The sequence below is a fragment of the Coffea eugenioides genome, chromosome 5, assembly GCF_003713205.1.
Source record: "Coffea eugenioides isolate CCC68of chromosome 5, Ceug_1.0, whole genome shotgun sequence".
In the NCBI taxonomy this organism is placed as follows: Eukaryota; Viridiplantae; Streptophyta; class Magnoliopsida; order Gentianales; family Rubiaceae; genus Coffea; species Coffea eugenioides.
In genome coordinates, this window is record NC_040039.1 from 44,237,973 (window position 1) to 44,265,307 (window position 27,335).

At 36.0% G+C, this 27,335-nt stretch overlaps 4 protein-coding genes across 5 annotated transcripts; 2 read left to right on the plus strand and 2 right to left on the minus strand.

The window, feature by feature from the left end:
• Nucleotides 1–4,881: 4,881 nt before the first annotated feature.
• LOC113770954 (ribonuclease 1-like) lies at nt 4,882–6,206 on the minus strand. The gene is made up of 4 exons (XM_027315582.1): nt 6,061–6,206; nt 5,701–5,856; nt 5,350–5,551; nt 4,882–5,229 (listed from the first exon to the last, which is right to left on the minus strand). The coding sequence occupies exons 1-4, from the start codon at nt 6,178–6,180 to the stop codon at nt 5,009–5,011; spliced, it is 699 nt and encodes a 232-aa protein (XP_027171383.1). The 5' UTR covers nt 6,181–6,206; the 3' UTR covers nt 4,882–5,008.
• A 4,103-nt stretch (nt 6,207–10,309) lies between these two features.
• LOC113770809 (probable protein phosphatase 2C 58) lies at nt 10,310–14,581 on the plus strand. Of its 2 annotated transcripts, none has more exons than XM_027315393.1 (5): nt 10,310–10,541; nt 12,997–13,248; nt 13,400–13,676; nt 14,009–14,163; nt 14,308–14,581. In XM_027315393.1, exons 1-5 carry the CDS (start codon nt 10,509–10,511, stop codon nt 14,443–14,445), a joined length of 855 nt encoding a protein of 284 aa, XP_027171194.1. In that variant the 5' UTR covers nt 10,310–10,508; the 3' UTR covers nt 14,446–14,581. The 2 variants fall into 2 exon arrangements, with proteins under 2 accessions (XP_027171194.1, XP_027171195.1); XM_027315394.1 differs by lacking the exon at nt 10,310–10,541 and adding an exon at nt 11,961–12,033.
• Nucleotides 14,582–18,444: 3,863 nt separating this feature from the next.
• On the plus strand, nt 18,445–20,229 carry LOC113772057 (zinc finger CCCH domain-containing protein 2-like). Its single transcript, XM_027316596.1, has one exon. It carries the CDS (start codon nt 18,645–18,647, stop codon nt 19,827–19,829), a length of 1,185 nt encoding a protein of 394 aa, XP_027172397.1. The 5' UTR covers nt 18,445–18,644; the 3' UTR covers nt 19,830–20,229.
• Nucleotides 20,230–21,318: 1,089 nt separating this feature from the next.
• Nucleotides 21,319–26,921, minus strand: LOC113772168 (pentatricopeptide repeat-containing protein At5g16860-like). Its single transcript, XM_027316739.1, has 3 exons — nt 23,904–26,921; nt 23,551–23,666; nt 21,319–21,874 (listed from the first exon to the last, which is right to left on the minus strand). The coding sequence occupies exon 1, from the start codon at nt 26,864–26,866 to the stop codon at nt 24,335–24,337; it is 2,532 nt and encodes an 843-aa protein (XP_027172540.1). The 5' UTR covers nt 26,867–26,921; the 3' UTR covers nt 21,319–21,874; nt 23,551–23,666; nt 23,904–24,334.
• Nucleotides 26,922–27,335: the final 414 nt, after the last annotated feature.

Here is a 27,335-nt window from a genome sequence, read left to right on the forward strand (position 1 = left end):
TTGTCGATGTCTAGACCATGATGAGAAAAAGAAGTGCGGGGAGATGAAACGAAGATTATAGTAGAAGGACCAACGTTCGGTTTAGTCTAACGGTCGAATTGTTTTTTGAAAAGTTGGGGGAGCTGGGTGTGATGGTTGGAATGGGGTGCATTTGTGTAACGGCTAGAAACGAGGACTTGTGCTCCAGCAGACGGTGTCGTTTCATCCGGACCGCATTCGGCCACCACAATAGGGGATAAAGAACAAGAAAGGAAATTAAGGATATGTGAATTAATTAGTCATTAAGAAAGGATATGTGAAAAAGTTTAATTATAGGTGTCTTTCCAACGAAAATGACATAAAATAAAGAGGGCTGTGTGTGATTATTTATTTATTTATTTATTGTTTTGCTTGTTGATTTAGAGAAAAAAGGGTACAAAGGGATTTTTGAAGCAAGAAACAATATTGAGCTGTCACTGCAATTTAGAACAAAAGCTTGATATGTATTTTTGTTATCTTCAATAGGTATATTTAAATAGTCAAAAAGGATTATCTGCATAGCTTTGTATTATCATATCATCGAGGGATTATTCAAAGAAACAAAATGAGTGAAAAAAAAAAAAGAGCATAAATGTGACTTTCTTGAGACAGAACATGAATATTAGTAAAGAGGACATATTGCTGATTTATGCTTAGGCACATATCCTATAAATTGTGTCATCTTTTATTCCCATGTTTTTCTTTTTTTGAAGGAATTATTCACCAGAAGCTTTGGAACAAAAAAAAAAGAGAAAGTTTAAGTATATGTTCACCTGAAAGGTAGCGGAAAAATCCCAAGAGGTCAATTAATTTCTCCTTAATCTTTTAAACTGGCATTTACTTCTCCTTTTAATGGTGATTTTAAGACATTTCTTTCAAATACTATAATATTCACTCCACAAAGGCAAAACCTCTTTTGGCTTCAGTTTTTTCACTTTCTTTACTTTTCCATTCGGATTTAAGATTTGATGTAAGAAAAGAAAAAAATATATAAAGTGATTCTACAATTAAGACAATATATGATTTCTTTTTCTTGGTCTTAAATAAGTGAAATTGCCCCGAGGTAAGATCATATACACTGGATTGTTAGATATTAATGTAATGTGCAACAAATCGAAACTGTTATGAAGTGATATATATTGTGATTATGCAATTTCCCATTAATGATCAAAATACAAGATGAAGTTGCAAGAAACAAAATTCAATTCCTCTTCAGCAGTTACCATTGAAGGGAAGATATGGAACATTTTTCCATTCTAAAGAATTCTAGAGCTCTTAATTTCCCTAATTCTCCAATTCTAGCTAAAAGTAAAGTCCTACACCATATAACCTATTCAACAAATTGTTCTGCCACTTTGTATTCAGAAATCAGAATGTGTTCATAACTGTTCATATGGTTAACTACACATAATGTATAAATAGCTAGCTTACTATATATAAATTTGGCGGTTACTCACAAGCATTTATGGTTTAATTTTATTGATGTTTTTGTTTCAATATATATGTTTTCTGTTATCACATGCATGCATAAGAGACTTCAACCACCAAATAAAGATAAGCAAAAATGGTCAATTTCATCCCTAAACTTTTCACTAGTGCTGATTTAGTTCCTAACTTTTATTTCTAACCAATTTGATATCTGAACTTATTTTGCAGTTCCAATTAAGGAGTATCACCACTTAAAACTAACTTGACTCCTAATTGACCAACTAAACAGGAGTATTTTGAGAACGTCACTCACGGAGTTATAATAAATCAAGTAAATCGTGTAAAAAATCACAAGATTAAACTTTAAAAGTTTTATTAAGTGTTTTTTTACATGATTTAAAAGTTTTATCTAGTAATTTTTTACACAATTTATTTGTTTTATTATAGTTAGATGAGTAACATTTTCACATTACCTTTGTCTAATTAGTCAATTAGGAGCTAGATCAGTTTTTTAAGTAATGGTGCCACTGTGGAGATCTTTAATTAGAACTGCAAAATAAGTTCAAGCATCAAATTGTTCAGAAATAAAAATTAGGGACTAAATCAACACCTATAAAAAAAAAGGTTTAGGGAGGAAATTGGCCATTTTCCCTAAAGATAACCATCATAGCCTTAAATGAGCAATCAATAACGCTTAATAAATACAGTAGAGCATTTATTCAAAGCATCTCAAGTAATTCACATTAAGTTTACACCCCATAAATATCAAACTTGCATATAAAACACTGATTAATAGTACCATACCATGCAATTTAGGTTCAAAATTTACACAAGAAAAATAACTCTTTAGTACAACTCAAACAAAACGTCCCCACTATATATATCTGTCACTAAATCCAAACCTTAGTAGAATTCTTCACAAATGGCCATCATTGTTGCTATGGCTAGAATCTCTTTTCTTGGATTAATTCTAACACTTTTCTTAGCGCTATTTTCAGGATCAGCAACCAGTTTGCTTCAGGAACGGTATCAGCATTTTCATCACCATCATCGCAATCCAAGAGGTATTGACCATCCTTATACTGAACCAGAACAAGGATGCGAAGACGTGCTCAACAACTTTGATGCCTGTGAACCCTATATTGTGGGAGAATATAATGATGTACCCGAGCAGTGCTGCAATGGCTTATTATATCTGAATCATATTGCCAAAAATGAGTATGGAGGTGCAAGGAGAATTTGCCAATGCATTGAAGGCATAGGAGCTAGTAGGAAGCACCAGCCTTATTCTGAACCCCGGATTGAAAATCTTTATTATAGATGTAATATTCACCTCAGCTTCCCCATTTCTGAACGCATGGATTGCTCCAGGTACTAATTAAATGCATACTTTACGGTTTGTATATGTTTAGCTTTCTCGTTTAATCTCTATTTATTCTTTCGAAGGGGGCAACGAGGGAAAACTATAGAAAGAGGGGATAAGAGATGAGAGTCGAATCATGTTTTAGGGCTAGAATTATAAACTTCTTGACGCATTAGCTATATTTGATTATCTCGTGTTTTACATGGTTTTATCTCCTGTATCAAAAAAAATTTTTTTTTTTTTTGTGTGTAAAATTCTTTCTAGATTTTATAAAGAAAGGACAGGGATGGGATAGGACTTAGAATTATAGAATTCTTGATGCATTAGCTGTGTTTGATTCTTGCCCCTATTAGATAGTCTTTTTTTCCATCAAATTTTGAATTAAAAAAAAAGAGGGTTCATCATGAACGATCGATGCTATGCTCCTTCGCAGTCCATTTCATATAACCACTATTATGTTTGTTTGTAAAAATTATAATGTTGCCATGGGAATTTGACTGTGTGCTACTCGTCTGATTGCAGGGTCTAGACACAGGAGATGATGGTGCTGCGTGAGGGTGGATGCGTCATTTGGTTTCGTTAGAGATGCATTCAGTTCATAGGGGAAATGCATAAACTGATGCTCCCTTTAAATAAGAAATCAAGATGCCAAAGACTATGAATGAAATCTATTAACTGATCAATATTTCTATATGTAATTCCTCTCTCCCTTGACCTTGAGAGATGGTAAAAGCCCTTTTAGTTTGTTTTATTTATTTTGTTTTTGGTTTCTCTTTTAGAATGAAAAAGGTACACCCCTGATTCAGAAACCTTTGGCAAGAATTTTAGATTCTTCATATGCTAAAAGAATGGGAATAGTGATCAGGTCATTGTTCCTTCTCAATGGTGATTTTATATATACAGTATGATTAGTGTGATTTGGAACATTTCTTAAACTTCCAATGTAAAGTGTTCAAAATAAAAGTTGAAAATGCAAAAAAAAAAAAAATGTAAAAGTAGAGGGTGAAATGTGAAATTAATCCTATCTTAAATAATGTTGATCAGTGGACTTCCCCAGAATTGCAAAATTAAATAAGTTTCAAGGGTCAACTTTTCTCCTAATAACAACTTTCTATAAACTCAATATTTGTTTTCACAACCATTACTGTTCTTATTTTAACTATCAACATAGGGTTATCGATAGAGCGGACCGGCCCAAATTTGATCCGTTCAATCCAAAAAAGAGCCCATGAAAGCTAAACTTTAATTGGATTAGGCAGAGTTTGGACCTAAATGTTAGGCCCGAACTTGAGTAAAGCATGTGTCATGCTAAGCTCAAACTCAAGTAGAGCTTGAGTGTACATAATATATAATCTATAATTTAAAATTATATATATTACGACATAAAATATTAATAATTTATATATAAATATATAGTAATTTATAATTATAAAATACATATTATATATAATTATGTATTTAATTATGAGTTAAGGCCAAATCTGAATTGAGCCTGAAACTCATATAACAGTATGAGTTAGGGGGTGTTTGGACAGTCATTTTTCGCCGAAAAATTGTGTTGTTTTCCGTAATTACATTTTCCATTACCTTTTTTCCTCAAATACATCAAATCGTTACAATAATTTTTTTACAAAAAAAAATCCAAGAAAATACAATCCAGACAGGCCTTAAGTTTAAATCTTTTAATTTCAACTTGAAGTCCAAAAATCTGTATAATTTGCGAGTCGAATTTGGATTTGCAAAAGTCCGGCTCAAAAGTCCCAATTGACAAATGGACATGGATGGTTGTTGATTTCATTTCCTATTTACGGTTCTTATTATTATATTCCCAACTTATTTATAGATTGTTCAGCACTATTAAGTGAATAGTTGTATGGGGAAAACTGAGAAGAGATCAACGTTGTTGTTCCACAAGGAACACATGCAATTGTCTCTTTACTTGTATTTTGGGATGCAAAATGCAATTCAAATACGTGCTGAGATAAATTTATGCGCATTACGTTTAGTTACTTCAAAAACAAACCAAAAAAAAAAGAAGAAGAAGAAGAAATATATTATGTAGTAAGAAAAGAGCAAAAGTGCAAAGGAACCAGAAGTAGGCAATCCAGAGATTTTTGCAACACCAGCAGTACACTTGAGTAATGCAGCACACACCACTTTATTACAACCTCACTGGGAGAGAAGCAGAATAGTTGTGGGTCAGAAGTGAGGGAATTTGACATCTCCGTCACATCCAAATCCATTCCCGGGACATTCAGTAAATGTTTTTGCATCAGAACCTGTGCAAAGAATGACTTGATCTAGCTGCGAGTTGCCATCCTTGTCTGTGCTACACGCTAGTCCAGGGAAGTGCAACCCTCCACCTATTATGGTATCTGAGATTGTATCCCTTGGATAAGATGATCCATCGGGTCGAATACCTACAAAAACATGCAATGTAGTAATACTTCTGTGGTAATTTAAGAGCCAGGCAACGTCAATTAGCCCAAGAGTTGGGGGATGACTTGTACAGCATTCAGAAGTGAAAGGCTGCTAATTACCTGCATCACCGAGTATTTTGAGGAGATTAGCACTTTTCCTTACTGCAAGTGCTTGCCTGAAGTATTCTTGTTGATTTTTTAGGGTAGGTTTTGAGCATGTCCCGTATTTTTTCCATGCATCTGACCATAGCTTCTCTGGGTTACTACCAGGGCAAGTAAGTGACGGCCAATGAGCTTCCAATCTTGTTCTCAGATGTGAGATCTACACATGACACATTACACCCTTTTGATTAATACCACTTCTTTTCTCTCAGAAAACAAAAAAAAAAAAAGAAAAGAAAAGGGTTGTTATAGTATCATTGAAGTGTACACAACCGTTTTAAGCACAGCACTGGAGTAAAAGAAGGATACCTTTGATACATCCAAGTGGCTTGCAGGGTCACAATTTTCTGGCCAGGTCCCATTGAAGTAATATGGTTGAAATCCAGTAATTATGAAGTCTCTTGCAGGTTTTGGTGTTTTTTTGAGACAACATCCTTCTTTTGTAGCACACTGAGAACCAGGCCACTGCATTTTACATGCAGAGAAACATGATGAATGTCTAATTCTTCTTTAATTAATCATCTCCAGAAAGCAAACTAAAAACAGATAAAACAATCACCAAAATTTTCTAAAATCGATCAATCCCAGCTCCCTGCACATTCTCGACATTTAATGGTTTGGTTGCTTTCTTAAAATGCAGAGCTTAATGTGTGACATATGCATGCTTACCTTCAGGTAAACGTAGAAGAAATCTGGCGGATTATCGGCACTTGAGATTGTTGAAGGCAAAGATGCATGGACTAAAAGCATGATGAAAGCTGATAGCATGATTTTCACAGTTTTCTCCATCTTCTGTTTGGAGTTATGAGCAATCGCCTTGGAGAAGGGGCGTGCTACTTAAAATGATCATCGGCACCCGAGTTGATGATTGAGCACTCACAGTAAAATTAAGTAAAGTTACTCTACCAAGTTGGCAACTTGTATTTTTTAACTCTACCCAATTGGCCACTTTGGTTTTCTTTTGCCTTTTTGGTCCTTCTGTCTTCGATTCTTCATCATTAGATAGGTCCTCTAGAGAATTCAAATCTGCGTTCAGATTGCTTTTATATGTCCAAGAAAAATGATATCATGTCTGACATCCACCCTATCTTCTTAAGTTAATTTTTCCTTTTATGATACAGGTTTTTTTGGAGCCATTCCTCTAAATATATCTCAAGTTTGATTTCCTGAACTGTATTTGTCCTCTTGTTCTATTTAAATTGGCATTGTTATAGGCACCACACTTTAGTTTTTTTCTTCAAGATGGACAAAATTTAAAAGAACTCATGTAAAACCAAAAAAATAATAATAGTTTACATTGACAGTCAATAACTAAAAATATATACCGACCTACTAATTTCAAGATTTTTCTAACCTCCTCCAGCAGTGCTATTCTAAAATAACTAGCTAAGTTTATGCGACAGTTACTGGAGAATGCTCTTGTGCCCTCTGTCAAGGTAAAAAACAAAAAGTTGAGAGCCATATTTGTTGACTGTGTGTTAATATAGCAAGATCACCTCTCTTGTCTTTGACCCTGTAGCAGTGAATGCTTTTTAAGCAAATGAATTTGAAGAAGGCAAAAGCAGAAAAATAATCCAATGTCACTACTGTATTTGTGGATGTGGCTTGAAGACTAGTTCAAAGACAAGAATAGTAACTTCCGGGTCAAACTTACAGAAATGCTGCAATATGATGACATCCTTGCAAACTACTACTAATTCTTTTTTGAACAGTTGTGGTACTAATCAACTTCTTTTTTTTTTTTCAGAAATTGAAATAAACTCACACACACTTAATTAGACTAAGCACGAGAGTTAACAGTTAAATCGGTCCGAAAATAATCTAAGAAGGGACCCATAAAAAACATCCATCCAATCAATTGGTAACAGGAAGGTGCTCCAGGGTGGTACTAATCAACTTCTTGGAAGCGCAGATCAAAGATCGCTCCAACTCCAAGGAGTTGTCACATGGACAAGATAGAATATTTTAGTGGGCAAGATCGAATACTTCAGATTCTTACTACAGGATCGAGGGATAAGTTATACTACCATATTTCGTTGATCTACATTTTTTGTCTTCACAGCACTTTGTCGTCTTACTTTTTTTTACGTCCGTTTGAACTGCTATTTTTTAGGGTTTTTATAGAAGAATGTACTGTAACGATTTGAGGTACGTAAGATGAAAAAATAATTGAAAAAAATCTTTATGAAAAACGTAAAAAAAAAATTTTGAAGAAAGACCAATCCAAATCAATACTTTCTAGATTAGAACACATTTTTCTCGTGTGTGTTTTTTAACAGTTGTGGTCCTAATCGACGACTACTCGGAGGAGCAGATCAAGATTGATCTTAGGAGTTGTCACATGGACAAGATTGAACATGTCTCAAATCAAAAGATTGAATATTATAGTGGACAAGATCGAATATTTCAGATCCTTGAAATATTTTGCTCCCCAGCATGATATTTTATATAACTCACCATGTATAGGACTACTCCCAATCAAATAGTATCATTCCTAACCGGACTTTATAGGTTAAACACTACTATCATCCATCACTGGAATTTATTGCTAAATTAAATTAAATTAAATGATTTTTGTGCCATTAACATTTTTGTGCCAAAATTATATGAAAAGCTTAAACAACATTTACTCTTTTTTTTTTTTGTGTTAAACATTTACATATTTAACAATCAGCTTTGAAATCGTCCGGGCATACTTCTTGTATCAATTTTGAATTAATAAGTCCGAAAACCACTAAGGTTTGTATTGTATACTCAACTTATCCGAGAATAGGATGAAAATGGTTGCTTGATGAACTTGATCATGGATTAAGAATATCTTCTGAACAGATCCCATATTTTTAGCCATACTGAAATTCAGTTCCTGGTAGAGGTCATCTATCCCAATAATCACATATACTAATAATAAAATTAAGGGACTAAATAAGTGCAATCGAAACTTTAGGGACTAAAACTAGATTGAGTGGGAACTTTGGCGTCCAATAGAGTAATTAACGGTTATAAAACCTCTTTCACCATTTAAACTTCTAACGTACTTACCCATCTATCAAATCTTAACCACTCTATCAAATTTTTAAATAATTCTCAGTAAAAAGAATAAAAACAAAGGGAAGAAGCTTAGTGGCATATGATCATGAACATGATTTTTTGTATTTAAATAACGAAAATAGAGCTCTTGAATCAGTACTTCCAATTTCCTTTCACACTATATGGACATGATGACTTTTCAATTATTCCCTGATTTGGTTTCTTGAGAATAAAAACAAAGGGAAGAAGCTTAGTGGCATATGATCATGAACATGATTTTTTGTATTTAAATACGAAAATAGAGCTCTTGAATCAGTACTTCCAATTTCCTTTCACACTATATGGACATGATGACTTTTCAATTATTCCCTGATTTGGTTTCTTACATATCAACCATACCAAACTACTACACGTAGCAATAAAAAAAAAGGGATCATTTTAACAATTTCACTGACCTCTCTTAAGGTTTAAAAAATTATACTAACCTCTCTTGAAGTTTATAATTTGATAACAAAATCAGTCTATCTCTAAAAAAGTATGATTAAAAAATTACTTTTAGGAGAGAGATGAAAATTTTGTTCTGCAAATGCCCTATGCATTCCAGTCAAGTGTATTAGCAAAAATAATTATCAGTCAAAGTGTATTGCAGTTATGATTATCTCAAAAAATTTCATAATTTTCAACTAAAATTATAAAATTTAAATATTAAACTGAGAATAGTAGAGATTGTTTACCTGATTTAGCATATGCCTTTTGTAATTTTGCATAGAAAATAACTTCCAGTTCTGCCTTTCTTCTACCTCTTTTTTCAGCCACTTCCAAGAAATTACTCTTCTACAAATGCCATTTCTTTAGTTTCTAATTCAAAGGGAAAAAATTTTTAAGAACAAGCTTGTTTTTCTATTTCTTTCCTCTGTGCTTTCTTTATTCTACCTGTGCCTTTCTTGTATACGATTAAAATGTGGTCACGTCAAGTTCTGTCAATCACAAAATGGTGCTAATTGATGTAGCAAATTAGTGCCACTTTGTATCTTTCACATTACTGTTCATGCTGTTAACAGATAATTCTGTCAATTAGTTGATTTGTGCCATAATTACTTAATTCTCATATTTTAGTTTCTAATATCAAATAATGTGTTAGGGGTACATGAGTAATTTCACGCTAGGTGATGTCAGCAATTGAGCCCCTTATTCTGTCAAGGGAGGTCAGTGTAATTTCCCAAACCTCATGGGAGGTTAGTGAAATTGTTAGAAATCTCAGGGGATGTTTTTGAAATTATCCCGAAAAAAATTTCTAATATCCTTTCCAGAATAATCTAGCTGATCCCATGTAGCATAATATTTTTTATCTAGACTTGGATAATTTATTTCAAGTTAGGTGAAATTCAGATTAATTCGATAATTGAGATGATAATGTAGCTTCAAGGCACAATAGCAAGTATTATAATTTGAGGAGCTCTATTTAGTATTTATAGTTAAAGCAATAAAACAAGTGCATATTGGAATGGGTCCAATCACATCCTTGTAAAGACAATAACACCAGTGCAAAATATTCAATTAAATCCAAACAAGAAAGCCAAGTGGTTGGCTAAAACATGCGTGTGCTTTTCTAATTGGCCCATGTAATAGCTATAAACAAATTATAAAATAATAATATACAAACAAGAAAAAGAAATTATAAAAAGAAAAAGAAATAAAAAATAAAAATTCGTGTGCTTTTCTAATTGGCCCATGTAATAGCTAAAAACAAATAATAAAACTATTATAATATGCAAAACAAGAAAAGAAAAAAGAAATAAAAGAAATAAAAACAAAAGCGTAATAGTATTACAACTAAGAAAAGCGTGTTAAAAAAATAGAAGTGTATAAAAGTCAGCGGCAAACCAAACCATAAGGCTTCACATGGAGTCTTTCCTCTACGTCAAAAGTCTTCTTTACATAACATACACTCGTTCAAATCTGCTCATCAATATCTCCAATAATTGAAATCTTTACTCCTGTTTCATCATCCAACCATCATACCTGCAATCTTTCTGGCTTTGAAGTTGTTGTGAAGATTTAGCAGTGGAATAACAAAAAACAGAACAGTCATGAATGGAAAGGAGATTCTTCATAAGATGAAGGTCAGACAGTTATTCAGTTCATGCATTCATTTGACTTCTTGACTAAAATTCTTTCTTGATTTTGCTATCCCAGATGTCCTTTCCGGGATATGTTTTGCTTTTGTTAAGTTGCTGATCGCATGTTTATAATGGCCATGATCGTTTGTCATTTTAACTGTTTGTTATATCTGATTTTGTATGAGAAGTGTTAATGGATGTAGGCTTGGATTATTGACTGATTTTGTAATGGAGGGGGATGACGAAGTTGTGGGATTTTTGCTAAAGTTCCAATCGATCTTGAAAAGTCAAGATTTGTTGGAGAAGAGAGGCATGGATTTTGTTCAATTCGTTCATACCAGAAACTTGGATACAAGATTATGCAAGTTTCGGACTTGGGAGTGAGGGATCAAGTTGTGGTTAGTTCTATACTTCGAATTTGTTTGGAGAGGTAGAGGTATTGGTTATGTCAACCCTTTTAATGGAGACTTCAGGCCAGGTCCCTGTGGATTTCTTTATATTCTGTAAATTTGCCTGAATCTCTGGGTTTTACAAGTACCTTTTCCTCTTGAATTCGGACATGAGGGCAGTGTTACTTTCCCCCTGTTAGTGTAAGAGAATAGAGATTGTGGCATCACTTTTTGAAATAGAAGTCGAACCATCTAGATGCCAATTTTGCTTTGCAAGAAGTAGCTGCACATGAAAGAGAATCCGTAGTTTTCATTCTGAAATCTGTCACACACACACATTCAGATACAAAATGATTATGCCAGTAAATGGTGTTTGTGATCTTGGTTTGAAGCATTGACTTGTGATGTGAATTGTCGACCACAGACTGGTAGAGAGTTGGTATGAGAAAATGAACCACCTGTCCTGCTTTGTTGCCTGTATGCTGATACTGAAATGAGTGATGTTAACCAAGAGCTTCGACTTGTTGGGAGGTATAATGTGAGAACTGAATTACACCCCAACCAAGTTCACTATTCTACATTTTTTGTGTATGTATGTATGTGTGTGTGTGTGTGTTGAATTTAGGTAGAAGAATCAGCTTTGATTGTAGGATCTACAAATTGACAATAATAATTGGGAAAAGGGAAATGAAAATTTGACGAGAATAACAGGGGGAATGAAAATGAATACTCTAAACTTAAAACTTCCCTGCTGCATTAACTTGCTACCTGTCTCTAATCCTAGTATGGATCCAAACTTGGGAATTGTGTTTCTTTGACTCCTGGTCGGCACTAGTGACATGAGATACGTACTAACTTCTAGTTTGGAAGTTAATGCACCTGCAATTCTTTATTGAGATTATCTAAATTCATTGGGAAGTTAAGAGTACCGCTTGGAAGACAAAACTGTGGTCAGAATAAGCAAGTAGACAACCATAATTCCCTTCAGGATGAAGTGAGGATGCCAGAGACGTCATAACTAGACTTGAGCATTAAGCACCAAGCTGAGGATAGAGATTTGGTTTCCTCTTGTGCATTCTGGATTATACTTCATATTCAAATATAAGGTATGCTATACCTTAATCTTAACCTAATTTAGACTTCTACTTTCTGTAAAAAGTGGTAGCATGAAAAGTTTGCTAATAGTCTTGGACATAGTCGCCAGAATTATACGCTTACGATTGTACAAATTTACGATCCAAGCTTACGAACTTGATCCTCATGCTAGTTTGATTGCTATGCTGTGCCTTGAACTTATGCAGTATTATAGCACACAACATTCAAGTTTCAACATGCTGGGTTATCATTGCATTTTCTAAAACTCTTTGCATATGTTGTTTTGAAAACAAGTAAAAGTTTTACATTTTCATTTTCAGATATTATGATCCTACCCTTGATTCAATCTCATGACTTCAAAACTGTCCAGCACAGCATCCTATATTTTAGCAGCATTGGTCACAAAGAAGTTACAAATTGTCCATGGATCATTACTTGTTTACAATACATACAAATTGTGCATACTTGCTTTAGCATAAATTGACGATTAGTGTGGTAGCTTTGCTAGTGGAGATCGATAAAAGTGTCTTGTTTCATAGGGTGTTTGTGTTTACATTCTTCTGAAAAGAGGAAGTATCTACTATTAATGCCAATAAACTTTTTTATGCTTTTTTTTTTAAAGTGTAAGTGGAAGAGCTCGAATTCTGAATCTCTCACTTACACTCTCTACTCCCGAACAACCTAACCCACTTCTCCCTCAAATCAAATCAACTATTGTTTCAATATTAGGTCCAACAAACACCATTATATGCTGTTGATTGTATGTCAAATATTTCATCTATTAGCCTGATTACCTTAAGGTATTGCATTCTTCAGTTGGTGCGTTCGTGTATAATATAATGACAATGAATGCTTAATATGCGCAATGATATTAAATATCTCATGCATTTTGGTACAAATAGTAGACTTAAACTTCAATTTTCGTTCTATACTCCTATTAATGAATTTGCTTTCCTTTTAAATGTTTCTTGAAGGAAAAAGCATGCTTTGCCGCACCACCATCACCTGATGCAGGGATAGGGAAAAGCAAAATACCAAAACACGTCACTCATGGCTATTACCTGTTGAAGGGAAAATCGAATCGTCCCATGGAAGATTATTTGGTTTCTGAGCTCAGGCGGTTAGACAAAAATGAGTTGGGACTATTTGCAATATTTGATGGGCATATGGGAAATGATGTTGCAAAATACTTGCAATCCCACCTATTTGACAATATTTTGAAGGAGGTATGTCTTTATTTAACACTTGACATGCATGGTTAAAGAACACTTGACTTCTCACTTCTCAATATTGCAAATTTCACTGAATTTCGTACATCATTATCTGTTTTAAGTTTGTCTTTCTCCTCACTCATAATTTATTTTCCTACAACTGCAGCATGACTTCTGGACTAATACAGAAGATGCAATTAGAAGAGCCTATCACAGAACCGATAACAATATATTAGAACAGTCAAAGAAATTGGGGAGAGGTGGTTCAACTGCAGTGACTGCGATCCTTATTAATTGTGAGAAGCTTGTAGTAGCAAATGTTGGAGACTCTCGGGCCGTAATATGCAAGAAAGGACTTGCCAATCAACTATCGGTTGATCATGAGCCAAGCAAGGAAAAGAATATCATTGAGAGCAAGGGTGGCTTTGTATCAAATATTCCTGGTAAACTATTGTAGTATTCACTTGTTTTGGGGGGATTTTAGCATTCATACACACACATGATGGCGTAATAACTAGTTGAAAATGTGTCTAGCGCACATCTTATGATGAGGTGGAGAGGCTCTGAAAAGTGGTAGATCATACTCATAGCTTGAGTAAATGATAATTGGAATCACCTCTTTATGTACTAGTGTCTAAAGATTCATACCTTGGATTAAGTTAGGTTAGTAATTTTTCCTGCAGCCCTCCACATGAAAGCTCAAATAATATAGAGTACATTTGACATTTTTCAGCCTTTTTGTCTTTTCAAGTTTGATAATCTTGGATTTCCACAGGTGATGTTCCTCGAGTTGATGGACAGTTGGCAGTGGCTAGGGCTTTTGGAGACAAAAGCTTGAAGCAACATCTTAGCTCTGAACCAGATATAAAAGTAGAGATAATTGACGATGATGTTGAATTTGCTATTTTGGCAAGTGATGGATTATGGAAGGTAGCTTCTTTTTCAAACTTGTGTGGCTTTCATAAAGCACTGCACTTTAGAATGAAATGTTGGACACAGCTAGACAAAGATGCTTCAATTTGTTATATAAATCACCGTAGCCTAAGCACTTGCTTTTGCTTGATTTCCTTCTAGGTAATGTCAAATCAAGAAGCTGTTGATTTGATCAAGGACATAAAGGATCCGAATTCGGCAGCAAAACGTCTAACTGAGGAGGCCCTAGCTAGGAAAAGTAGAGATGATATCTCTTGCATAGTTGTGAGGTTTCAATGATTTCTATTTCCTAAACAAAGTGATGACTTAAAAGAGGTGAAAGTGTAATGTGTAAAGCAAAACGCAAGTGTTCCATTCAAAACACTAATGTTTATAGATAATAATAAAACACCCCTTAAAACTATTCCATGGACTATGTTTTTTTTTCTTGTGGTTTTCTTTTTGTTTCATTGTTGTATCTCATCCCTCCCGAAGATCAATGCAGATATTCCAGTATATCATGTTGCTTTGTGGTAAGTAATCAGCAGGCAACACTTTAATTTCTTTCACCCCAACAGGTTGAAAGGAGAGCTATAAGCTCACTCTGTTAATTGTTCTTGATGCAGTTTCTTGAGCTGAACAAGAATGCATGGTGGCTCCAGAGATTGGTTACAACAACTGACTATATTTCCCCTGGAATGGACTAATTGATTGAAGAAAGCTTTCCCTGTTTACTGTCATCAGAGTACAAATGGTAAATACAGAAAATTTTGCCAGGGTAAATAACCCAACAAGCAGCTATGCATATTTATTTAATAAGGCCCAAATTTCGCGCGACAGGCTTACCTTGTGTCCCTAGGTGCCATTTTGTCAGCTTAAATGTTTAACAGGAACATGTTCCCAAAACGAAAGCCTGTGAAGGAGTAGACCAACCAAAGTTATTATCTTGAGAGACAGACCGTTGCAATTAGCAGTCTAATTGCAGTTGATGTGGTCCAATCTATGTCATTAATTTCAAAAAAAAAAATTATTGTTTTTTTAAAAATAAATTTGAGACATCCAAATCATTCTACATCAGCTGCAACCCAACTTGGATTTCTAATTCTTGCTATAGTTCACCTCAAATTTGATACTACAATACGTATCTTTATTAAAACAAGAGGTAACAAAAAAATTGGTGATCTACACAGTGCTGCTTTTTGTAGTATTGCATAGAGGATGAACTGCCATAACCATAAATAGATTAAAGTGGACATTATCATTTTTACGCTGTCGGTTTGTCCAAAAAATATCTGCTCAAAGTAGTGTTGCAGTTTCAGTGTATGCGCTGAATACATGCAACATTATCTCATCTTGAATTTTGAACATCAAATTTTACAATAATGTAACATTTGTGTAAACCCGCTAATTTATAAATTATCAGTGTATAAAAAATTAGGATAATTTCAGAAACCTTTCTTGAGGTTTTTAACAATTTCACTCACCTCCCTTTAGATTTGAATAATTGCACTAACCTCCCTTCATGTAGTAAAATGACTATAATATGCTTCATTTAAAAATAATACCTAAAAAAAAACCCTACAACTATAATTAGTTTTTCATTCCAAAGCAACGACTACCACGTAAAATAAACTTTTATTCTTTCTTTTCGACTCTCTCTCCTACCTTTTTTCTCCTACATCTCATAATCCATTATTTTTCCACAATTGCCATCTACACAATTATCTAATACATCTCAAATTCTCATTATTATGGAAATAGATCCTCTCTTCCCTTTTTTTTTGTTGTCCTTTTTCTATAAGTATTATTGAATTGAAATTGCCAAATGACAAGTTACCAAATTAGATTTGTTGTCAAACTAAATGAAGGTGAAAAGGATGGTGGTGATATAGAGTACTGACGAGAAAATAAAAGTGATAACTAAAAAGGGAAAATAAATTGAGGAAGATTACGTTATTATACCAATTGGGTAAAAAAGAATTTTGGAATATAAAAACTGCAAGTAGATTTGCCTAAAGACATGGGATGTGGTCTCTAGTGTTGTTTTTGGTTGCTCCGCATTGGTATTCTTGGTGGGTGAGATTATTTTAGCATCAACAATATTGCAGCCATTTAGATTGAGTTTGGAAAATGACATTGTTCAATTCAAACACTGAATTTAGGTAGAAAAAAAGGGCTAAAGATTAGGTTGAATGCAAACTTTAATTGTCATAGTTGATTTGCATAGGAAGCTTCGGCGCAGCAACAGTAAGCTGTCAAAATTGTGAGAATATGAAGATTAAGTTGAAGTGGTTTATTGAGTTCATTAGGATGGTAATTATATCGTTTTCAATAGTTGCAATGTAGAAGAAGTTTATGAGTGAGTTTTTCACCCTTCTAAGTAATGAAGGGGTATTTTAGGATTTTTTAGGACAAATTTAGCATACTGGGTCTATATTGTTACTGAAATGCTAATTATATGGAAGGTAAATGTCATTTTTTAAAATAGAGGGGAGCTTCCTAAAATTGTCAGAAATCTTAGGAGAGGTTTCTGAAATTATCCCTATAAGATTTATCCCAACCGTGATTAGATTTAAGTGGGCAATATTGTCCAGTTTCCTTGAGTTAATGGATGATTGAAAAAGTTAAAAGAGGAAAAGAAAGGCTTTCTAAGAATGCCATGCACAATTCCACTTGGCATGACTGCTACGTGGCATGCAATCTTGCTTCCATAACGTTGCCATGGGACCCGGAGCTGAAACGGTTGTCAGTGCAATCGTTCCGGAAGCTTGTATGCATTTTCTATACTGTGTAACGTTATTTATACATGATGTAACACTAAAATAACAGCGAGTAAACTAGAATAATATTTTATGGATCCCACACATGTTAAAATCCGGACCTTACAAATTTTAGTGGCCAAATCTTGGTCATTAACTTCTGCGTTGCGATGTGGGACTACCGGTAGCAGCTGCTGCCTATGCACGCGTCAACTTTTGATGGGCAGCCCCTGAAACCAATTCAAGGCCATCATCTGCATTGAACGCCAACCAACTCCGCCGTGAAGCCTCTCACTTGAGCCAAAACTTGATTACATCACTCGAGGAAAGAAATGGACTTAACTTTATCACGGAGAACCTGTCCGATTTAGCAACCAATCTCATCCAATGTTCAACAAACCCTCATCATGAATTGACATGTATAACAACAAATTCTTTTTTTTTTTCATTTTATCTTCAAGCACCTGAAAATTAGCCCATATGATGCTGCTATTAAAAAGGCAAATTCAGAATTGGGAAGACGTTACCATTTAATTTTATAAAGTTTATAGAATAAATGTGTGCCAATAGTCTCTTGGACTGTTGGTCATCAATCTTTACCTCTCACCTTATCATTTAATTATGACTGTCACTTTTAAATTGTTACCTTCGACGGGTTCTCCGTTGGTTAGGCTCTCCCTCCTCCTCCCCTAGAGTAGATTAGAATAAGTTATATTAATACTATCGTTACAAAAAATATATATAGGATAAATGTGTCCTTTGTTTCAAACCGTACGAGCTTCTTTGAAGATACAAACATTACACTTCTATCTTTTTCCCTTATAACCAGATTTTAGTCAATTAGTCATGTACTGATGTAGCTTAATTATTATGTTTGTTAAAATTGAAGTAATCAATCTGTCAAACCCCCCCCCCCCCCTCCCCTCTCTTTAAGTTGCTTGAAAAGGCATATATTTTTATAGTTGGGATGTCTACTCTAGGACACTAATGTAAATTTCAAGACAAATATTGTACCTAATTAACCAAATCAAAACCATGTCAGAAATTTATGATAACTGTCAATAGTTCAAGAACTTTGGTTAAGACCTAAATTCACTGCTACTGGACTCATTTTCACTCGGTATCACTTGGGATCAAGAGATGACAAATCATTTTTGACCCTTAGATTTCATCCTACAATAAGATATTCTCCTAATATTAAGCATAAAAATCTTGGGTTCCGTTGAGATCCTTCAAAAATAAAAAACAAAGAAAACAAAAACTATATGGTATCTTGATCGATCTTCACAATAAAGACCATTCTAACCTATATACACAACACAATTCATCGAATTACATCACCTCCATGAGAAGCAAAGAAAAAGTACAAAAGCTAGACTGTGGACTGTAGACATGACTTTTTCCCTTGAAGCACAACAAGAAGGACTCTTGCATGCGATTGTGTTATCATGTCGAGCTGCCACATATCTCACTTTGCATGCCAATTCCTAATACTATGCAGCCACGCATCACTCAGCCCATCCCTCACACCATCCTCGTCATTCTTTCCCCCCCTCTTTCTCTCCCTTAACTTTCTCCTTAAATTATGAGTATATAAACCCTTTCTTCAATCTTCATGTCTTTGTACATCCCCCCGCCCCCTCCCTTTCTCATATCTTTTCTCCCTTCTCAACACTTCTTTTTCATGTCCCCCTTTCTCTAGAGAGAAACTAAAAATCTTTCACAGTTTTCATCATCCCCATGTCTTTATCAACATTTTCATCATCATCAGATATGACTAGCGTTTTTGCTGATCAGCAGCAGCAACACAAGTTTCACCTGCTCAGCTACCTCAACAAGAAGAGCCCTAGGGAGATTGAGATCCCACCAAGAAAGCTTCTCAGCCGCCGTGCTGCCGCCTCCGGGGCCATGCATCTTGATAGCGGTGACATGTTTATGGATTCTCCCAAAGCTGAAGAAGCCCTTCTTCAGAAATTCTTGCCTTACAACAACATTGATGATGATGATGCTGATCCTTACTCATCCGATCATTTCAGAATGTACGAATTCAAGGTCAGGAAGTGCACTCGCAGCCGTAGTCATGACTGGACAGACTGCCCTTTTGCTCATCCGGGCGAAAAGGCCCGGAGGAGGGATCCCCGAAGGTATCACTATTCTGGAACTGTTTGCTCTGAATTTCGCCGTGGAAATTGCAGCCGCGGCGACAACTGTGAGTATGCTCATGGTGTTTTTGAGTGTTGGTTACACCCTTCTCGCTATCGGACCGAGGCATGCAAAGATGGGAAGAATTGCAAGCGAAAGGTCTGTTTTTTCGCTCATTCTCCTCGCCAGCTACGTGTTTTGCCTGCCAATTGTCACGAAACCGCTTCATCTCCAGTGAATTCTCCTGTTGAAAAGCAGCAGCAGCACCACAGGAATGTGAACCATTGCTGTATGTATTGCCATTCTGTTGCTGCTTCACCTACCTCTACTCTGATGGGGATATCCCATTTGTCTCCGCCGTTGTCTCCACCGCTTTCGCCGCCGATCTCACAGGCGAAAGCGGCCCAGTTTTCTCCTGTTTCGAGGTACAAGGATCATTTTGCAAGCGTTGAGCCATGCGGGATGGTTCAGTTTAGTTCTGGTGGGTTGAGTTACAAAGATGCATTAACAGAGTTGATGAGCTCTATTGAGGCCATGCGCGTGAAGGAGTCTTCATCCCATGCAGCTGCAAGTAATAACGGGATTAGTTTACCATGGCTTGATGTGAATTTCAATGGTGATGATCAGCAGCAGTTCATTCTGTCTCCTTCAACCCCAAGTCCAGGGACAAGCAATTTCCTGAGTAGGAATTTTCCAAGCAGGAATTTTATTGAAGAAAACAAGTACACTGAAAATGGCCTGGCTGGACCTGATCTGGAGTGGGTCAATGATCTCTTGACCTAAATATATGTGCCAAAACCAAATGGACCACTATCTTGATTTGTGGCCATGATCAGGATGATGATGAAAAATTGGAAGGAGAAGGAAGATAAATGATTTTTGTATATAGTCCTTTTGCCATCCACACGAATCAGCTGAAGCATTAATTTTGTGTGAGATCGGAATTTGGGGGACTTGTGATTTTTTTTTATTAGCTGAAAACTTGGTTTGGGAACCTTTTTTTTTTTTTTTCCTGATGCATCTATTGTTCAATTTTAATTGTCGAATTCTGAGTCTTTCTAGTGTTAATATTTCGATGTTAATTAAGTTGTATTTGTAAGAGAAACTTGGAATTGCTTAGATGTTTTGATTAACATGCAACGAACAAGTGAATTCTGATCAATTCCATTGATGTCTTTCATCTTGTTTGTGAATATCATTTAATTGTTTTTCTGAGCTTTTATTTTATTGCTGCTTTTCTCTTTCCAGAGCTTCTATGGATTCTTGAGAAATTCCCATCTTTTCTTTCTCTTTTCATCAGATTTTGGTAATTAAGACTTTTTAACTATTTGATCTTCTTGATCTCTTCAAGTTTGAATAAATCAAACTGATCTGGAAGCTGTACTTATTTTCGTACAGAATAAAAGACATACATTTTTTAACCAAACCATCTTTTATTAAATCTCGCGAAAGTCTTTCTGGATCTTTTTTTTTTTTGTTGCAAGAACGAATTTGATGAATCTCAGTGCTCTATTTTCCTTTTTTTTTTTTTTTTCTTTTCCAAGAACACAAATCATCTTGGGAGGATATTTTGGAAAAAATAAAGGGAAATAAATCGTTTAAGTTGTTTAGAAAATCTCGTAGGACAGGTGGGGGACAAGCGATATATGGGGATGGCTCACAAGAATAGATCAGATAGTGACTTGAATAAGATGTTCAAGATTAATTACCAAAAAAAAAAAAAAAAAAACCAACAAAATAAACCAGAGATTTTTTTATGACAACAATAGATGTTAAAATATACTGGATCATGAGCCATAAAATTATCACTGTAAACATTGAATGAAGAAATTAACATCCTTTTGAAGTCTGATCATTGCCTTGAGAATTAAACAGGAGCCAAAGAGGAATTCTAGTGCAGTACAAAACGTGGAAAGTGAAAAAAGAACATGAATAAAAGTTAGAGAACCAAATTCGTTACCATTTCCATAGAACATTAAAGAATGTGTGTGAGAGCATGCTTTCCCCGACTACTACCATTTTCTAGACCCGTAACAGTTCATAGAATTCCCCACCTCCAGCATCACTTTTTATGTCTACCATGTGCATCTTTTCAGATGAAGTCTTAAAGATATAAACAAAGTATTAATCTGACCATCCTTTTTGAAACATTCTTTATTCTTCTTCGCAAAATCTATTCTCTGGAATGTTCAAGAAATTGTACAAATGCCTATCATGGAAGAGTATATTTTGCCCTTCCTTTTTTTTTTTTTGGGGTTTTATTTCCTGTCTGATGAGTCACCGGCAGGAATATTGGACAGCCTTGCAAGAAGTTCATGATCAGCCGAAATAATGGCAGAACATCATGAATTGAATATGCCTCTTTTTACAAAACAAAATATGAGGTAGATTCATGTACAGTTGCATAATTGCATATTGTGAATGTATTGTCTTGTTTCCTAGGAGGGAGACTTACTGTTTTGGATAGCAAGGATGGTAGGGTAAATTTTCTGTCCTGTGAGACGGGTTGTAGGGTAGCCAGGACCATTGCAGTCCCTTTAGGAATATGATTCCCCTCCAAATCCTATCCTTCTGCATGGGACTATTTGCCACTGCTGGGTTAGGTGGGTAGTTGTCACCTGTCGCTTGCCATATTTTCACAAGGAATGAATTGAAATGGAGGATAGCAGCCCATGCCCAATAGACCTGAGCGAGGTCCCCCCACCATGCCATGCCCCTTTGCAAGTTTGCAATGACTTACTGACCCACCAACCAGCCTTATCTATCACCATTTTTTCCTTTTGTTTGGAATATAAGAAGAGATTAGTAATGACCAAGAAGCACACAACCTGTCAATTCAGAAAAGGGTCAGTGATCAATTACTGTATATAAACACCTTAACAACAATTGGAGGGATCAAAGTGAATTTGAAACAAACTTTCAAGGAATAAGAAGAGGGATCTGAATAATGTTCAGTTGATTACAAGACAAGACAGTGCTCCGAACAGAAGGAGACACAGAAAACGGTTGAATGATTAAAGTTTGAGAACGCATCACGAATCCTTATTAACTAGAGAGCAAATTTTGCTTAAGAAGTGGTAAGCTAGATCAAAGGAATTTTGCATTTCACTTTTCTTTTGATGAAACAACTGAATTTTGTGCGCCAAGCACTGTAGTGTTGAATTAGTTGCATGGGAATCTTTAGCTTCTAAAGAAAAGAGAGAGGAAAGATTCAGGTGCTTAAGCTTTACAAAGAAACTGGAAATTGTTAGGAGAATGAAGTGTATTCGTCAGCTCTAGCCTCTATCCCTTGCTGAAAATAAACAAAATTCTATATGATTGGTCACTTCCCAGAAGGCATTTTCTGAATTTGGTGTTAGTTTTTTTCTTTTTTGTGATAGGATCCACTTTATTGAATGGTCATGATATCCTGAATTTGATAAACAATGACCAAAAAACAAGAAGCAAGGAACAATAAATTTGCAATAACAACACACGATGTCCAAACTCAAGAAATTCCAATAGTCCATTCCTCTTAGCACAGAAACGCAATTCTAACTAGTAAGATACTTTGCCAGAGGAAAAGTTCTTTACTCATTACAATAAGCAATCTTGCATAACCAAAAAGACATTTCATATTTAATCCTGTACCATCAAAAGCCAAAAAACAACTTGATGTCAACATATTATACAAAACCATCCACCTTAAAACTGAAATAGAATTAAAAAAATATATATAGAATATATACAAGCTGCAGTAGGACATAATGTAAAGACAGGATTAAAAAGTACCGTTTGCAAAAAGTAGATCTTCACAATCAATTTCTTCTTTAACAAAATTGAACTCAACCAATCCCTAGGCCACGGTACACATAAGTCTTCTTCTTCCAATGCCCAATTCAGATCCATCGTCCCACTAAAAAGCATGGATGGAACCAGAGAATGTAATTTAGGGGGCAACTTTGTTACATGCAAATTTTGGAGTCAAGAAAAGGTTTTGAAAAATTCTGTGGGCACGAAAAGCATAATTTATGAAGGATATTTTTGAAAACTACTTAAACTTTCAAAGGGAAAAAATAATTTTCAAGTATCCTTGCCAATTTTTCTCTTCAACTACTTGTAACATATCCTCAGAACTTTAATATACATGAAAACAAACTCATACACAAAACATTGCAACCAAGAGTTGTCCAGAGTGATTAAGCCACCTTTCCTGGGTGACTCATCATGGTTCAACCGTCATAGCTACAATTGGCAACACTTATTCCGCCTTCCATAGAATGTTGATATTTGAAGTGATGCAAAATACTGTTACAGTCTCAAAGAAGCAATTTTTTAAGAACTTCAACTTGGTCACACGTTATCCAAACACCATCCAAGCCTCTAATGCACATTGCAAAAGCCCAAATGACCAAACTAGCATGATAAGATGCCATTTGTCATTTAAATTAATCAGCAAACTGCCACAAGGACTACACAACAACATAGTGTCAAGAATAAGATATCATGAACATAAGACACTAACCAACTCCTCATCTCATTGATGCTGTAATTTGGCTCTCTGATGATGATGCCAGTGCAACAGATCTTGCAAGTGGTTGAGATTATTCTGAACAAAATCTGAGTCGACTCTGGACCATTCTGTAGGTTCAACAGCAAATGATAATTTCATGGAATGCAATAATCATCTGAACGACAATGAGGTGGAGCAAATGGACATAAATGACAAAATTCGCTTCTTTAATTAATTTTTTAGTACAAAATAGAGGAATATATCGTCCAAAAAGAGCACAAGTGTGTGTGTGTGTGAGAGAGAGAGAGATATGTCAAACCAACTCTACTTGAAAGAATTGGGGTGATGACCAGTAGGGCTGTTACCTGACAACATAAGGCTCCTACTGCTGAAGACAAAACTTTCGCTAGTTATTCAAATAGCCCCTGCTGTAAGGATCAATGAATTCTGAAGATCCTATGACTTCAATCAACATACTTCACACAAAAATCAGCTTCTGACTCAGGAGTTCTTTTTTGACAGGACTCCCCAAAAATTGCATGCTACTTCAAGAAGCAGGTAAAAAACTGGCCGTCTAAAGCAAACGGAACATTTTCTCCAAAGTGATTTCGACGTGCCCATGGTAAGATGGTTCAGACATCCTTGGGACAGAAGTTACCTCCAGTGTTAGAGAGAGAGAGAGAGAGTTAGCAGCAGAGGTTACCAGATACAAATCCATATGCACAGGTTGAATTATATCTTGCCATTCTCTTGCGATAAGCATCTCGGTCGGTAGGCAATCAAGGATATGCTATCTTCACCAGTAGCCTTTGCAAGAGCAAGATCCATTCTTAAAATGGTGGAAGCGACTTGAATCCCTCAAAATAATTTCATGCTCAATAATCCTAGATATGTATGTCATAGCGGTGTGGCAATCCCCACAAACCCGCAAGTTTTTTGTGATCCTAATGGGCAGCCCAGGTGCTGATGTAAGAATGCCATAAGCAAGAGCCAATTTCTCACTGTGTTCTACAAGAAGATCCCCTTTTTCTTCATCATCTACATCATGGAGCGCAAAGCTTGTTTCAGGGACATAACCCATTATTTTAATCTGGTCAATAAGGTCTGCAAGTAGGTCATATATTTTCTCAGACATTGCATGAGTTCTGTCCCCTACATAAAAGGTTGCAGTCTCGTTCTTTCCTTGAACCCAACTGCAGCCAGGTCTCTTTTTTATACCTTTCTGTTTCATCACAAATCTGATCTTGGTCGCATCTTTCCAACGCCCAGCATTGGCATATATGTTTGAGAGAAGCGTGTATGTCCCATCATTCTCACACTCCAATTCGGACAACTTGCTTGATGCATATTCAGCAAGTTCCACCTTTGCATGAGTCCTACAAGCCCCAAGCAATGCCACCCAAACTGCTGCAGTTGGCTCCATAGGCATTTTTGCAATAAGGTCCATAGCCTCATTCAAGCGTCCAGCACGGCCTAATAGGTCGACCATGCAAGCATAGTGCTCTGCCCCTGGCGCAACTCCAAAATCCTGGCTCATTCTGTTGAAATAATTCATTCCCTGATCAACCATTCCAGAATGGCTACAAGCATATAGGACCACAAGAAATGTCACACCATCTACAGGCAGACCAGCTCTCCTCATCCCATCAAAAACTTGCAAGGCCTCCTTGCCAAAACCATGCATTCCATATCCAGTCATTAACGTCGTCCATGAGATAATGTTCCTCTGACCCATGGTGTCAAACACAACTCGAGCCGCATTGACATCTCCAGATTTAGCATACATGTCTATCAAGCAATTGGCTACAAACAGCATTGCAGACTCAAAGCGGTTCCTTAACACATAAGCATGAATCTGTCTACCCAATCTCAGTGCGTTTAGACGAGCACAAGCCACAAGGGCACAAGATATAGTAAAAGCATTTGGTACTAGAAGCTTCTTTTGATTACTCGCCATCTCAGAAAAAAGATTTAATGCATCATTGGCTTCACCATGTTGTGCATGGCCACCAATCATCACTGTCCATGTCACTACATTCCTATCACTCTGTCCTACAGCCTCAAACATCCTACTTGCCACATTGATGGACCTGCATTTTGCATACATATCAATCAAACCATTAATAGTCATCAAATCATCCTCCAGGTCATTCCAATCTAAGTTCAGCATTTTCTTTATTGAATAACAATGAATTTCTCTCCCCTTATCTAATGCCCCAGATGCAGCACAACCCGAAAGGACAGAAGCAAGTGTCACAGCGTTCGGCTCCGAGTTTGAAGCTCTCATCATATCTCTAAACACATCAAGAGCCTCTTTACCCAAACCCCTCTGAGCATATCCTGCAATAACAGCACTCCACGTCACAACATTCATATGGATCTTCTCGCCACGCATTTTCTCAAATAAACCAAGAGCATCATCATATCTACCAATCTGCGCGTACCCTGTCACCATGGCATTCCATGTCACGACATCCTTCACCTCCATTTGCTCAAACACTCTCTCTGCTTCATCCATAAATCCACATTTTGCATACATATCCAACAAAGCATTCCCCACAAATATATCCTCTATTAAACCCCTCCGCAGAGCATGTCCATGAACTTCCTTACCACTACCAAACGCATTCAACGAAGCACAAGCAGGTAATACATTTACCAAACTAACCACATCAGCACGCAGCTGGGAGAAACCAACTTTTGAAGTCATTAACGCAAACATTTCCAGCACCTTTTCAGCATCACCACTCTGCAAATAAGCAGCCGAAATCGAATTCCATGAGATAACATCAAAAACATCTCTCCGGGACATTTCATCAAACATCCGGCGAGCATCATCCAACTGTCCACATCTACCGTACATAGCTATAAGGGCATTACCAACAAACACATTGGAGTAAACAAACCCATCCCGGAAAGCAATACCATGTACAGAACCGCCCCAATGAAACCACGAGAGCTCGCCGCAGGCCTTAAGAATATACGGATACGTATAACCATCGGGCTGCCAGCTAAGCCTCATCATTTGACGGAATATGCGTAGTGCATTTACGCAATCCTGAGCGTGAAGCACGGTATTCTTGATGAGGGTATTCCAATAGAAGACGGAGGCAGGGGACGGCAACGGCAGGAGACATTGAAGGGTCTCTAGTGCTTGTTCAGGTGAATTGGAGGAAACGGCTTCTTCAAGTAGTTTAATATGGTTGTTGGACGGTTGACACTGTGAGGGGATATTACTATTGATGGCTGCGGCGGCGGTGACGGCAGGTGCTTCCAGCAATTGTTTCTTCCTACTCAAATTTCCAACAGTTCTTAATCTCATCATCATCTTGGATCATCAGCCAATTTGGGAGCCTTTCTATTATTCTGGATTTTCAAATGCAACGGCACTCTCCATGGGCAGTACACATGCCCACCCAGAAGGTGATTTTGGGCGGGTCGAGATTATTTTGATCATTTTTACTTTTTCAGGCTCATGATGACTTAAGTTTAGGATTTTTTTTCTTTTATGGTGGGAAAAGAATTAAGCTTACAAGTTTATTCCAATTTTTTAGATTTTGTTAGAAGTTTTTTTTTAATCTACCATTGGATTGTTTTTGACAGTGTTATTATTTCCTACTTTATTAGCTTTATGGACCACTAAAATATAATTATATAAAAGAAACTAGATAGTCATAAAAATGGATAAGAATATTTACTTGTCCTCTTAGATATTTCACCCATTTTCATTACTCATTTGACTTCCTTCTTCTTTTCTCTTTGTGAAAACTAGTTAGAATGTGAGGTGCCTAGCTAAG

Bases quoted from the DNA above. Each gene is read 5' to 3' on its own strand.
- LOC113770954 (XM_027315582.1), bottom strand. From the start codon at position 6,180: ATGGAGAAAACTGTGAAAATCATGCTATCAGCTTTCATCATGCTTTTA. The intron at 5,857-6,060 runs GTAAGCATGCAT...TGTAAAATGCAG, and splicing joins TCTTCTACGTTTACCTGAAG to TGGCCTGGTTCTCAGTGTGC. The intron at 5,552-5,700 runs GTATCCTTCTTT...TGTCATGTGTAG, and splicing joins GCCACTTGGATGTATCAAAG to ATCTCACATCTGAGAACAAG.
- LOC113770809 (XM_027315393.1), top strand. From the start codon at position 10,509: ATGAATGGAAAGGAGATTCTTCATAAGATGAAG. The intron at 10,542-12,996 runs GTCAGACAGTTA...TGTTTCTTGAAG, and splicing joins AGATTCTTCATAAGATGAAG to GAAAAAGCATGCTTTGCCGC. The intron at 13,677-14,008 runs GTAAACTATTGT...GGATTTCCACAG, and splicing joins CTTTGTATCAAATATTCCTG to GTGATGTTCCTCGAGTTGAT.
- LOC113772057 (XM_027316596.1), top strand. From the start codon at position 18,645: ATGTCTTTATCAACATTTTCATCATCATCAGATATGACTAGCGTTTTT.
- LOC113772168 (XM_027316739.1), bottom strand. From the start codon at position 26,866: ATGATGATGAGATTAAGAACTGTTGGAAATTTGAGTAGGAAGAAACAA.